At 33.6% G+C, this 13582-nt stretch overlaps 2 protein-coding genes across 2 annotated transcripts in view; one reads left to right on the forward strand and one right to left on the reverse strand.

The window, feature by feature from the left end:
* Nucleotides 1-5671, forward strand: part of LOC106476410 — an 8468-nt gene extending 2797 nt beyond the window's left edge. The window contains exon 2 of the mRNA XM_013937072.2: nucleotides 3080-5671. Within this exon, the coding sequence (XP_013792526.1) occupies nucleotides 3095-5041 (1947 nt within the window). The 5' untranslated portion in view covers nucleotides 3080-3094 and the 3' untranslated portion in view covers nucleotides 5042-5671. The remainder of the gene's footprint in view (nucleotides 1-3079) is intronic.
* Nucleotides 5672-9581: 3910 nt separating this feature from the next.
* Nucleotides 9582-13542, reverse strand: LOC106476411 (toxin-like protein 14). The gene is made up of 3 exons (XM_013937073.2): nucleotides 13057-13542; nucleotides 10865-10985; nucleotides 9582-10208 (listed from the first exon to the last, which is right to left on the reverse strand). Exons 1-3 carry the CDS (start codon nucleotides 13172-13174, stop codon nucleotides 10121-10123), a joined length of 327 nt encoding a protein of 108 aa, XP_013792527.1. The 5' UTR covers nucleotides 13175-13542; the 3' UTR covers nucleotides 9582-10120.
* Between the last annotated feature and the right edge of the window lie 40 nt (nucleotides 13543-13582).

Genomic DNA, 13582 nt, shown 5'->3' on the forward strand with positions numbered 1-13582 from the left:
GAAGTGATCAGTTTGTCTAGGAATGTGACTCCTGTACGGTCAGGGAAGTGATCAGTGTGACTAGGAATGTGACTCCTATACGGTCATGAAAGTGATCAGTGTGACTAGGAATGTGACTCCAATACGATTATGAAGTGATCAGTTTGTCTAGGAATGTGACTTTTTGTGGGTTTACAGGATTTGAAATGGAAACTTCTTGGGAGTAATGAAAGTGAATGATAAAACTTTTTGAAAGAACGTAGGGAACATTCCTTAATCCATCAAACTTTGTGACATTCCCTAATGGTGAGGGATTGGTGCGATACTTCAAAATAACGTATTGAGGAATAGTAATATCGTATTAGTGGAACCCTTCACATAACACAAAACAGTAATCATCATATTTATGTTAGGTTCTTTTTCCGTCAGTGGCACAAAGTATCCTATTTGATCAGACTTATTCGTCTTTAAGTATTTCATTTCGGTAATATCTAAATGTCAATCTATGTCTTTCTCACCGCCAATAGTTTCACAGGAGTGCTTTGTCGGATTCAGTTGCGATGTTTCAACGACCGTCGTAACGAGATGGAACGTCGTCTCCATGACTACCACGTAACCAGTATTGTATGTTCGTTCGTTACAGTGTAGGATGACGAATATTACCCAATGAATCTCTCTAAACACCTATAGTTAAACTAACTAAAAACTCTTCCTTCTTAATAGCTCATAAATCAATGTGTTAAAATCTGTCATAATCATCAGCTCAGCTTGTCTTGGTTTTCAAGGTCTCCGTGTGTTCGTAGAAGTTGTTGTTTTTTTTTAGTTCCACTGAAATATTCCTTTAATTTCTCATAGTAATAATAATAAAAAATTTATATCTTTAAATTAACTTGTGCCATCCAAAGTTTGTTAAGAAAATATATATATACTCAAAATTTACAAACTTAGGTCATAGAATAACTGTTAACTAGATACTCGTTACTCGAAATATCTCTGTTAACTAGTTTCTCGTTTCTCGAAATACTTCTGTTAACTAGTTTCTCGTTTCTCGAAATACTTCTGTTAACTAGATACTCGTTACTCGAAATACTTCTGTTAACTAGTTTCTCGTTACTCGAAATACTTCTGTTAATTAGTTTCTCGTTACTCGAAATACTTCTGTTAACTAGTTTCTCGTTACTCGAAATACTTCTGTTAACTAGTTTCTCGTTACTCGAGAAACAGAATAGGAACAGAATCTGTTTATAGGAACAGAATCTTTTAAAATTGAAAAACAACTTAATCTCATACTTGCCTACACGTTTAGTTAATGTTTATATTAAAACCAGGACGTAGAATTAAACATTTCTTTAATTCGAAAGATAAAATAACAGAATTGTAATATTGTTTATTAATTATTGATATATATACGTTCTACAAAGAGTACCTTAGAATCCAGAACACGTTGATTTCAGATTGTCAAAGCAGTCAGCTATTAAGCAACATGTATTAAATGAATGTGAAGAACCACCAAGTCAAAATGATTCTGAAATTATTGCTAAGGCTACTGATGAATTGTTATTAATGATTAAAAGAGTATTTTAGTTAAGAGAATTAAATCGACTACAGATGTCTCTACTTCTCACTTCCGTTTGGAGATATATGGTTGTAACTTACTAATCATAGTGTATCACCTGGTGGTGAACTCGGTGCGAGTGTGTGCGCTGGTTGAGGATGAAATTGTAGATGTGTGTTTTTTTACTGTATTCACGTGTTCATAGGTGTTAATTGATTTATTTTGTGTATAACATAAGAGGTTAAATATAGAGGGCGTTAATTTGTTGTAACAAAGTTTGTGAATAAAACTTAATGTAGGGGCTAAGACTAACTCCATGTGGCTGTGTGTATTATAACAAAGCCACTTCGGGCTATCTGGTATGTCGAATCCCGGATTTTAGCGTTGCAAGTCCATAGACTTGCCGCTCTCCCACCAGGGGACCCAGCCGGCTGAATATTAATATCTCACTCTTCACAACTAAGCAGTTGATATCAAAAAGTTGTGATACACTTTGTAGAGTTGTGGATGAGATTTCACACATTTATATGTAACATTGGTCACTGTTATGATAGTTGCAACACTAACTTATTTTGACACCTGTGTAATTAAACTGAATTTAAAATGATTGTACCTTTAGCTTGGTTCATAAACTTCATTCCAGATGGTTGTTCTAGTTGATGGTTAAACCGAGTTGTATCATGTGGCCCTCTACACTAATTGTAAATTATTAACATGTAACTTTAAAAAGAGTTAAGTTTTTAAATAATGTTGGAAAATATTTTTTGGTGGACTATCACCTTAGTAATGAAATTTGTATTATTTCTAGATTCCCTAATGGTAAATTTATAACAGAAGTGTTAATAGTTTCTTAAAATATACTGTTGTAACGTGTTCTGTCGTTGGGAGGGTTATTTTGAATTATTTGGTAAAAATAATGCTAAGTCTAGTCCACGTGACGATAACGAAATAATTTATTTCTTCAATAACGTTTTCTAAGTCTACTTTCACTTTGACAAAAGTTGTAGGCCTAAGTTCATAAACAACGTTTGAACAGAAACTACTAACCTAATGGTACGTCTAACTCAGAAATATATTTACTGACATAATGTTTTCGCTAATCGATCGAGTAACGTGATAACTCTTACTGATAACATTGAACTGAATCACTCTCTCTGAATACTTCATTGAATTCTAATTCGCCATCTTTATATCACACCATTGTTTCTACATACACCACAAACCTTTTCGATTTAACATCATGCACCCTCTAGTAAACATCTAAATTAAAACATTGAAAATACAGATCACAACAGTATATTTTAGCTAGTTTATTGAAAAGTCTGTTAACTACTTCCGATTGTTATTTCAAATATTACCCATTCCTTGAAATAATTATTAATTAGTTCTCCTTTTTTTTCCTTCTGCTCGTACTCATGGTAAATTACACTAATATAATTTCAAATTCTGCATTAGCGCAACATTTCGATGACGTATCTTTTTTTTCTTAAGTTTAGTAGAGTGTGATGTACATTGTACTTGTGTCTCAAACTTTTCTATTTGTAGGTCGTCTTGGATACTATGATTCAGCGACGAGTCCTCCTATGTCTGGTGTTTGCTTCGTGTGTTGTGGTGTTCCTTGTGACGTATGCTAGCGACAGTTTCCAGAAGCTCACCCTGAGCCAAACATCGTTCCACTGGAAGCTGTACGACAGAGTGCTGTATATGGTGGATACTCCAGGATGTCAGATACCCAAGTGGAACATTTTTGATCCGACTGTGAAAGTGTTTTACCAAAACGTTTCGAGCAAATCGCTTTGCGACGGGATACCATCTTTTATCGAAGTTAAGCCTAATGCTCAGCTTGAAATAAACGATACTATACTAGCAACGTATTATGTTTCGTCTTCCGTGAATATTTCATGTTCTTATCTTCCAATCTTCCGTGATCCAGGAGGATTAAATAAAAGAACAGATAAAAAATTTAAGTTGGGGAAACCCAAAAACCTTGTTTTCGGGGTACCATTGCAAGAAGAATTTATTATTGTACAGTGCAGCCATGATGGCGAAATGTTGCACGAAGAATACATCTCAATGACACCTCTAAAAAGGCGTGTTGAGGAAAGATGCGCAGAACAAGCCAAAATGTTTCCCAAATCAGAAAACTTAAATGTGATGCTCATTGGTATTGACTCCATTTCCACGCTTAACTTTTTCCGACATTTTGAGAAAACAAATAATTACCTCCACAAAGTTTTGAAAGCCATTCAACTGATGGGCTATAATAAAGTGGGGGATAATACCTTTCCCAATGTAACCCCTTTCCTTACGGGTCATTTCATTGATTATTACTGGAACGAAACGAGGAAAAAAATGTTTTTTGACCATCTTGATTTCGTATGGAAAGATTACGCGAAAAGTGGCTTTCGAACCATGTTTGCCGAAGACGCCCCCAACATCGCAACATTCAACTATCTAAAAAAAGGTTTTCTGGAACCCCCCACTGATTATTACTACCGGCCTTTTGCTCTTGCACTCGAAAAATCAGACATCATGAAGAAAAGCAGAACCCACTGTATCCAAGAGAAGATGGAAATGCAGATGGTATTCGATTATGTTAAACAATTTACCGCTACTATGAAAGATAAAATGTTTCTTCTGTTCGCGTTTGTGGCTCGTCTGACACACGATAACTTAAATTACGCTGGTTATGCCGATGAGCCGTCCTTTCAACTCTTGAAACATCTCCATGAAACGGGAGCTCTCAATAACACGATGCTAATCTTCTTTAGCGACCACGGTATCCGCTTCGGAAATATTCGCAAAACCTATATCGGCAAATTCGAAGAAAGAATGCCGTTTCTTTTTATCGTGTTACCTACATGGTTTCACACAAAATACCCGGATATATCGAGAAACCTACACACTAACCAGAGGCGATTAACGACACCCTTTGATGTTCATGCCACTTTAGTGCACCTGTTGAACCTAAACGAAAAGAAAGAAGAACCGTTCTCAACAAGCCGGGGGACTAGCTTGTTCACTGAAATATCAGCAAACAGGACTTGTGAGGACGCATCAATTCTTCCGCACTGGTGCACGTGCAATAAACACCAGAAGGTGGAAGTGACCGATTCCACTGTACATTCAGCGGCCAAAGTCTTGGTTACAACAGTTAACCACAGGCTGAGTAGTTATGTGAACGTCTGTGTACCTCTGATCCTTGACCACGTGCTAGACGCTAGGTTATTCGTAGCTAATGAAAAATTGCTTAAGTTTCAAAAGAACGTGAACGATGTGGTCAACCGGCACGTGAAATATGGTGATAAAATAGAAGCACCCGAAGACTACCTCCTCACAGTAGTAGTGTCTCCCAGTAAAGCTGTCTTCGAGAGTACTGTACGATACGACAGAAAGAATGAAGTCTTCAGTGTTCTAGATGACGTTAGCCGCCTTAACAGGTATGGGAACCAATCAGCGTGTATAAAGAATGCGCGTTTACGAAAGTTCTGTTTTTGCAGACGATAGATACCTCAGGGTCATGGTATTTTGAATTGTTGTTTGTCTTTTTTTTTACTAAGTGAGGAACGTAATTTCTTCTGGTATGTTATCTTATTAAGTTTAGAAGTAAAATTTTCATGTTGAACAGTAAAGTATCAATAACCTTACTTACTTTTCATGCCAGTTAGGCTTAGCTGTCATGGTTTCTTAATACGTCGAGTTGAAAATCACTCACAGATATCAAATGATAATTTGAAATGAAAAACTTTAGTTGAAAGACCGTCTTTATATTTAAACAATTAAGTTTCGTAACTAAAACATTATATTCAAATACTTCTGAATAGAACGGAATAATTTAAAAGCTAGGGTACATAAGTAATTTGTATTGAAAAGAACCCGAAACAACACATTTATTTATTTTTATCAAGTTTTGAAGGACCTTGTGGTCTGTCAGCTAGTCAACTTTTAAACCAAAAATTGGTGACGGTGTTGGAGAACAAACACCAGGGGCATCTCATTTGGAGATGCAAGTTCGATTTTTGCTCATAACGAAACTGTCAGTAACATCACACACACTCCGTAAGTAACAGAGTGTGTGTGATGTTACTGACAGTTTCGTTATGAGCAAAAATAGAACTTGCATCTCTAAAAAATAAAAAAAAAACATGAAATAATGCTCAGCGCTCTCTGGGGAACGTTGTAATGTGTTACACGTTTTAACTATGGTTTGTGTAGCCCTGAAAGTTCCTTAAAGTAGTCCCTGATATAAACTAGACTGTTTCAGTAGAATGAAGAAAACGAGTTCCTTTTAGCTATTTACGAATATCCTGTAAATCATCATATGTGTAACACTAAGTCAGATTATACTAGTGATTATTTAAAATAATATAACTTAATATATGCTAAGTAACATATATCTAACCCGACTTCACGTTTTGTTTTAGAACTTATAAACATCAGTTTTTATCACGTTTATTGTGTTTCCAAAAAACCACACACTTCTTATAGTGCTGTTGTTTTTCATTTTTCGTACCTCAAAAAGTCATGTTTGGAGGTTCTGACTCAAACTCAGGCTCTGACGTCGATATTTTTATGAGAACTTTATATGAATAAACAAAACAAAATGGATTGTTCAAAACCACCTTTTCAAAAAAGAACTTTGAGGTTTTACATCTTTCTGTACTTAAGATGAATACTACTGTTGAAACAAAATAGTATTTTAATTAAATTAAAAAACTAAATTCATAGCTTCATGTAATTTGACAGTTATAAATAGATACACATCAGTAAGTGTATGACTATGTGTTTAGATACATGTTATTTAAGATATAATAACTATTCTTGAGAAGTAATTGTCATACTTCTAAGTCTTTTAAACTTAACCATAGTATTTTCAGCCCAACCTAAGCTATCACAGATGTTTTAATTCCAACTAGCTAAGCTAGTGTTTTAGCCTAACCCAAGCTTAATCGTGATGTTTTCATCCCAAACTAAACTTAATTGTGTTTTCAGCATAAACCAAGCTTAACCATGTTGTTGTAAGCCTAAACTAAGCTTAACCTTATTGTTTTAAGCTTAAACTAAGCTTATTTCAGACGTTTCAGCCCAATCTAAGCTTAATTGTTGTATTTTATGCTTAATCAAAGCATGGTCGTAGTGTTTTCGGCCCAATTTTAATTCGAATAATTCGGCACGCTATATCTCACTACGATCGATTTGCAATCGGAAAAAGGCGGAATACACGTACTATTTGAGTTAGCCCAACTTAGGCTTAACCGTGGCGTTTTAAGACTAACCTGAGCTTAACAAACTTAATTCTGGTTAATCGTGGTATTTCGGCTGTGACGCTTTTCGTTTGAGGCCAAAGGATATAAAGCAGGGTTGCCAGATGATTGGGGAGATTTTTGGCCAAATTAATGGTTTAAAAAGGCCAACTCCTAAACTCCATACAAAAAACTATTACTTAAAATATCATATTTTATTAAATTTATTATAATATATATATAATAAAAAAATTAAAATACACTGTCATAATACGATTTCCACTTAGGAGACATATTAAATAAAGGGTTATCAGATTTAAGACATAAAACGCGTATAAATTTCTTTAATATCCGCACTGGAACACACGACACAACATGTAAAAGTTCTATTATTGCTTAATGATGCAACGCTTCAAGTCTTGTACGACGTTGTACGTGTACAAATATATATAAACGGAAACAAAATAAAATTGTACGGAAAATTAACCCAAATCAAAAAGGTTTGGCCAAAATATGAAGAAAAAGCCAAACCTAAATTTTCATGGCCAAACAAGGTAGAAAAAGGCCAACCTGGCAACCCTGATATAAAGTCCAAATTTAGAAAACCTGCACACATATAGGCTTCATAGACGATGCAGGAACAACATTAATACGTGTAAGTCAAATAATTGCAAAAAAGTATTCGTAAAACAATATCTTTAAACAGTTAGATATATTTTCCCACAAAAATAGATAAGTTCATCAATATTTGGATATTTTTGCTCTTGCAACGCTTTTGTAATATTACAATTCTTCAAATTTGGAAATAAAAGAAAATTCCAACATTCTTGTTCAAATGTAGGCCTAGTTCATGGCTTTCGCTTAATCACACATATACAACGTAAAATCACACTGTTACGTCATGTAATAGATGTAACTACAAAAATAGTACCAAGTTTTAAAATTTTATAAGTAGCGACGAACGGTTATGCTGTATTTCTCGCAGAGAAAATGAAGATATAAGACTGAAACAAATTTATATTTCAGGATATACATTTTTAAAAGTTTATATGTATTAGAAAAACCGTAGTAAAACTTACAATTTAAATTTATTTGTTAAAAAAAGTTTGCTTATAAACTATACCAAAGATTAAAAACTGGTGCCAAATATTTTAGAAATTTTCTCAACCAGGTCCATGTTTTGTCTTAATAATCCTACAACCCTTCCTACTTGGAATCATTATATATTTTAAGATACGGTTTATTTAGTATATATAAGTGTGTGTAAGTAAAACGTTAATAGCTTCACAGTATTAGGTGCCTAACGTTTCGCTTTTAAAGCTTCTTCAAGTAAACAACTCATATAAGCTCTTTTGTTTCATTTCGTATAGAACTGTTATTTTGAAAAGGCGGTAAAAAACGAAACGTCGGGAATAAAAATTTTATGTAAAATACTTTTTTTGCCTTTATCTGTAATAGGCCAACAGTTCGCTTTAACAGCAAAAACGTTAGGCAATTAACATATCTAGAGTAGTTTGATTTTTTATTATCATTTTGTTTACATATTCCCCAGGCAACACTGGGCAACTTTTGTTGATAACTTGTTTAAAATATTATACATACTTATATAAAACTCAGCCAGCATGAGTGAGAGCTTCGTAAGAAATCTAATATCAAGGCTTAGGATAAATAGTCAAATATATGTATATACTAGTATAAAAATGACGGAAAACCTTTGTTGAATGGTCAATGAAAATTATAGAATTTAACTAAAACTAATGTAGAATTATGTACCTCCAAAATGTACCTATTCTTCAATTATTTCAGCAGTCTCAAAGTAATTTTTAATCACCATATTTTTAGTAAAAACTACGCTTAAAAATGAAATGTTATCGAATGTTTTCTGATACAAATTTTCAACTCTTTAGATGGTACAAAGGATAAAATATATTTGTTAGCAATAAACGTTTGTTTTTCTTTATGTTTTAAGGCCAAGCAGATAATATATGTGTTAAATTACCAAAAGAATATTTATTGATTATCATTTATTCACCACTTTTGAAACACCAATACAAATTTTCAACTCTTTCGACTGTAAACTGTAAAAGGATAAAATACATTTAGTAGTAATAGTTTATATTTCTTTATGTTTTAAGGCCAAGTAGATAAATATATGTGTTATTCACCACTTAAAACTTTTGAAACACTGACTCTATGACGTTAGCAATAGTAGGCTTATTTGTAGTCCAATTTAAGCATTAGGCCTAATACATACACGTTAACGTAAATACTACTTGGTAAATTTTATTTTGCTTTTGGCTACAACTCAGTGTTATAAAAATTCTTAATTAAACTATTTTGCTGTTGTATCAGCGAAGTTATCAAAAAATAAAGAATAAAAAACAAACGTTTCTAACAAATCAACATAAATATTGAGCATTCAACATATACACCATAGTTGGCCTAAGAACAATCAGATGATAGTTTTGTTTCTAAGCGACGATGTATGTTGTTGGGTATTAAAAAAAAAAAGAGCGTGAAAGCATTCTCGATAGAGTGACAAAGGAAACAAGCCTTGGTAGTTAGTGATAGCGTATAATTCTTCTAGTCAAGTCTACATTACTTAATGTCATTCGGTATGGAAATCGATAAAAGAAAAAAATACATGCCGTTAAATTTCTGTTTTTAGTTTGCAAATCTGTGTATTTTGTTTCGTGGTTAAAATAAAAGGGGATTTCATTTTGTATTTTGTCTTTCTTTCTACCTTGATTGGTAAATAATTACCCTGAAAAGTCGACGAAACATTAACACACAAATGAAGCCCATAAGATAAATAATGTATTATGACAAGCAAAAAAGAACAGACAAGCAACTAAAGTAACTGTCAAGTTTTTGCACTGGATAAATATTCGGGGTTTGATCCCTGCGGAAAACACAGCATTGTACCAAAAAATAAAGAGAAACAAACCTGTAATTATTTTCAGTCCAGTAGTCATCAGGAATATCCGCTATAAGTTTTAGTCAAGGTAATAGTTGTTATTCTATAGTTGCTAAAAAAAATATTAATATAGTCAAAACTAACTGGAGGTGGTTAAAATTCACTTGGGGATGATTAAATTTTTATTTCGACAACATTCTAAAAATTATTATGAAGGAAGTTCATCAACTGATCCGTTATATTTTATTAGTGATATTTTCATATGACCACTGGACTATTTACGCTACTTCTCAATTAGTTGTTATTCGGATAAATTATATAGGTGACGTAATCATTCTTTACATCGAACTTTCGTATCTTTATTTTCAGAAATAACTGCTAAATTCTGTTTTGAATTTTAGTCACCAGGTGGCAGTAGCTTGATAGTCAGCACTCCACATGTGAACAACACTTGGGGTAATGACCTTTTCCTTTGATTACATGACATTCAGGAGAATATCCAAGTTTTCCACACCTAAAACGGAAGTAAAATAAAGTGCATGAAAGAAAGAAGCAGGACTAAAATTATTGGTTACAAAATTTGTAATAACAATATATTATATTTCTAAGCATACAAGATTCATAGTCATGGAACTTACATACTGTTCACTGATTATTTAATACATCTTAATAAATAGTTGTGTAAAACATTTTTATGAATATCACTGAAACAGCCTAACTTCGAAACAAAACTGCTTTCTAGAATAATTTTAAAATATCACTCAAAATGATGTAATAATCAGCAAATTTATAGAAAAATATAATGCTCAAAATCAGTTTTATATTTGTAAAACGTACTAAGAGCTTTTTTAAATGTGTTGATCGGTTATTTATTCTATAAGTATAGCTTTACCAGTCACAATATTTGGGAATTCAAAGTACAAAAATAACCGTAAAACTTTAAAAGCGAAACTAAATCAAAAATACGTTTTGTTTCATACGCTCTAGAGATGGTGCTGTAATATCATTCATTTTTTGAACCAGACTCTCATGCGAAGTAGGGTAGACTGCTGCGTCATCTCTTGAAAGCATAGAATATGATATTCCTTTGCTGAAAGTAAGCCATCGTAAATACTTGAGTCTGAAAGTTGAAACTATAAGGAAATAATATATTGTTCTCTTGTAACTCACCCATAACCAGAAATGTACAAAATTTCTTCCAGATAAACACAAGTAAGCCTTTCACAGTTTTTATCGTCGTACCAACTGTCACCAACCAGGTGAGGGATGAGACTGTCGTCGATACAGCGACCTGAAGCAAGATAACGGGATACCAACTGTTATTGTGTGAATGCCTTTTGTCACAAAACAACACTATTAGGATTATTGCATTTAAAAAAAAAATTACATTCTTTATTCGGTCCCTTAGGGTTTCCCCCAGAATAAGAGTGTATAATTGTATTTCAACCACACTATTTCTGTCATATTTATTGCTAACTACCCGTTTCGTTCAATACTGTCCGGCTGGCTGAGATGCTGTTTGTTAGAATAACAATTGCTAAGCCTTCTACTAGTACTATTGTTTTATAAAAGTATAGTTACGCTTTGCCAGCAAAGGGAAATTAACAGGCTAATCAAATGTTATTCTAACAAATGCTTACATAATCACGTTTCGACCACTACTTTGTTTATTTAATTGTCTTTTACTCACTACTAATAAACCAGAACCAAACAAACTGCTTACACTATTACCACTATATGAAACCTAACTTACCCACTTGCTTCGCTCTCGCAAGCTGCATATTCAGCAAAATTAGTCTGCTCGAGTGGAAATAGTGAATCAAAGACTAGATTACGTCACCTTTTCTCGAATGAAATTCACAAATATATTAATAATCAGCCAGGCCACTGAATAATCACAGATAATTGATTGTGACAACATGTAACGTTATTCCAAGGCTTTTTTAATGAGTAACGAATCACACAACAAAACCAAGCAAATCACTACTTAGTTTGTTGTGTCCCTACCGGCCACATTATCTTATTGTTGAAAAATATAATAGGCCTAATATTAACATCTTATGACAAATATAATCAATTTACACAAAGAGCAAGATAAAATTAATATATTGTCTTATATACTAAAATCGGCTATCAGTACCACTAACGTGATTTTAGATTAATTTCTACATTCTGAAAGTAAAAGTTGTTTCAATAACGTACGTCTTGTGTGTGAAAATATAATCAAACTCAAAAACTGTCAAAAAGAACCGTAAAGGTGTTTTTTAACCGTTCCCCCTCTATCGGTGCTTTTCACATCTTTCATGCTTTTCTGTTGAAACTTATTCAACGAACCGATCTCTTTTTGAAGTAATGTTTGAAAAAGTTGGTTGGTTCTAATTAAGTGCAAAACTACAAAATGGACTGTCTGTGATCTGCCCACCACGATACCGAATCCCGATTTTTAACGTCGTAAGCCTGCGAACTTTCCGCTGAGCTACTGTAGAGATGGGAAGTGTTTTTATCTTTACTTACGATTACAAGAAGTTTTTTAAACGATTTGAAACACTTATCTATAAAAAATGAAAGTTTATGTATTTCTAAGCCTAAGCACATGGTTCCACGCACACTACGGACAGAACCAAACGTCTGCATGATTATATCTTTGGCCATCAGTCTTTTTCTTTATGAGAACCGGGATCCAATCATAGATTTAATATTACTTTTAATCAAATTTAACAAGTATTGTTACACACTCTCAGGCTGAGTACATTAAAGTTATATATAAACCTCTATTGGTTGTTCAATTTCGCGCAAAGCTACTCAACGGCTATCTACATTAGTCGTCTTTAATTCAGAAGTGATATACTAGATGGAAAGCGGCTAGTCAAAATCACCCACCGCCAACGAATAGTGGAATTGACCATCACATTATAACGCTTCCAAGACTGGAAAGGCGAGCACGTTCGATGACGGGATTCGATCCCGTGACCTGCAGAGAACGAGTCGAGTGCCCCTAACCACAAAGCCATGCTTTGTTTGTTTGTAATTAATCACAAAGCTACACAATGGGCTATCTGTGCTCTGCCCACCACGGGTATCGAAACCCGGTTTCTAGCAAAGTCATGCCAGGCTTAAGTCTACACTGTGTTTATGATCGTGATTTCTATTTATTTATTTATTTTTACTGAATTATCCCAAATTAATTTTTCTGGATAAGTTTTTGTCATTCCCACATGCACTTTTGTTTCGTAGTGAGTTCTAAATGTTAGGTTAGATATTTCCATATAACTCGTCGTTGTTTTATTCTATATATATCTGTTGTACAAGACAAAACACTGCCTTATTGGAAACTGATTAAAACCAAAATACAAACTACTTACTAGATCCAATCTGTATCGGCTTTAGAAACATGTAACCTAACGTTGGTGTTCCCACGAGAAGGAGCAAAAAGAAGGCCGTGAACAACGCGGTTCGCAAGTGATACTTTAGAAAAAACATATCTGAATAGTTGCAGTTACGCTCTTCTAAACGTATAAAGTCTGAATAACTTAACAAGCTATGTTGTTTTCGATTAAACCACTACAAGTGTTTTTATTTGACGAGTAAGTTTCTTCAAATGATTAATCTTCGTTTTCAAGCAAGACGTCGTCACAAGTTGCCAATGTTCGAAACTCCATCGCTAACATAAGCGATAACATGCGTGTAACTTTTAAGATTTAATATCCGGTACACAACTTGTACCACTTCCTCCAAGTTATCAACGTCTCTTTTTCTTTTTAATGAATTTTTTATATATATATATATAGTCCATCAGTTTTTCTTGACTATTTGAAAGTGAACAGACATTTTCTATCAAACTGCATCAAAGATTCTTGGTAGTTTTGAAGAAAACTAACACACTTTCTT

Source organism: Limulus polyphemus, unplaced genomic scaffold (assembly GCF_000517525.1).
Source record: "Limulus polyphemus unplaced genomic scaffold, Limulus_polyphemus-2.1.2 Scaffold10489, whole genome shotgun sequence".
NCBI lineage: Eukaryota > Metazoa > Arthropoda > Merostomata > Xiphosura > Limulidae > Limulus > Limulus polyphemus.

Coding starts and splice junctions, on each gene's coding strand:
- LOC106476411 (XM_013937073.2), bottom strand. CDS start 13,174: ATGTTTTTTCTAAAGTATCACTTGCGAACCGCGTTGTTCACGGCCTTC. Junction 10,986..13,056: donor GCCGATACAGATTGGATCTA/GTAAGTAGTTTG, acceptor ATCTTGCTTCAG/GTCGCTGTATCGACGACAGT. Junction 10,209..10,864: donor TTGTACATTTCTGGTTATGG/GTGAGTTACAAG, acceptor CTTCCGTTTTAG/GTGTGGAAAACTTGGATATT.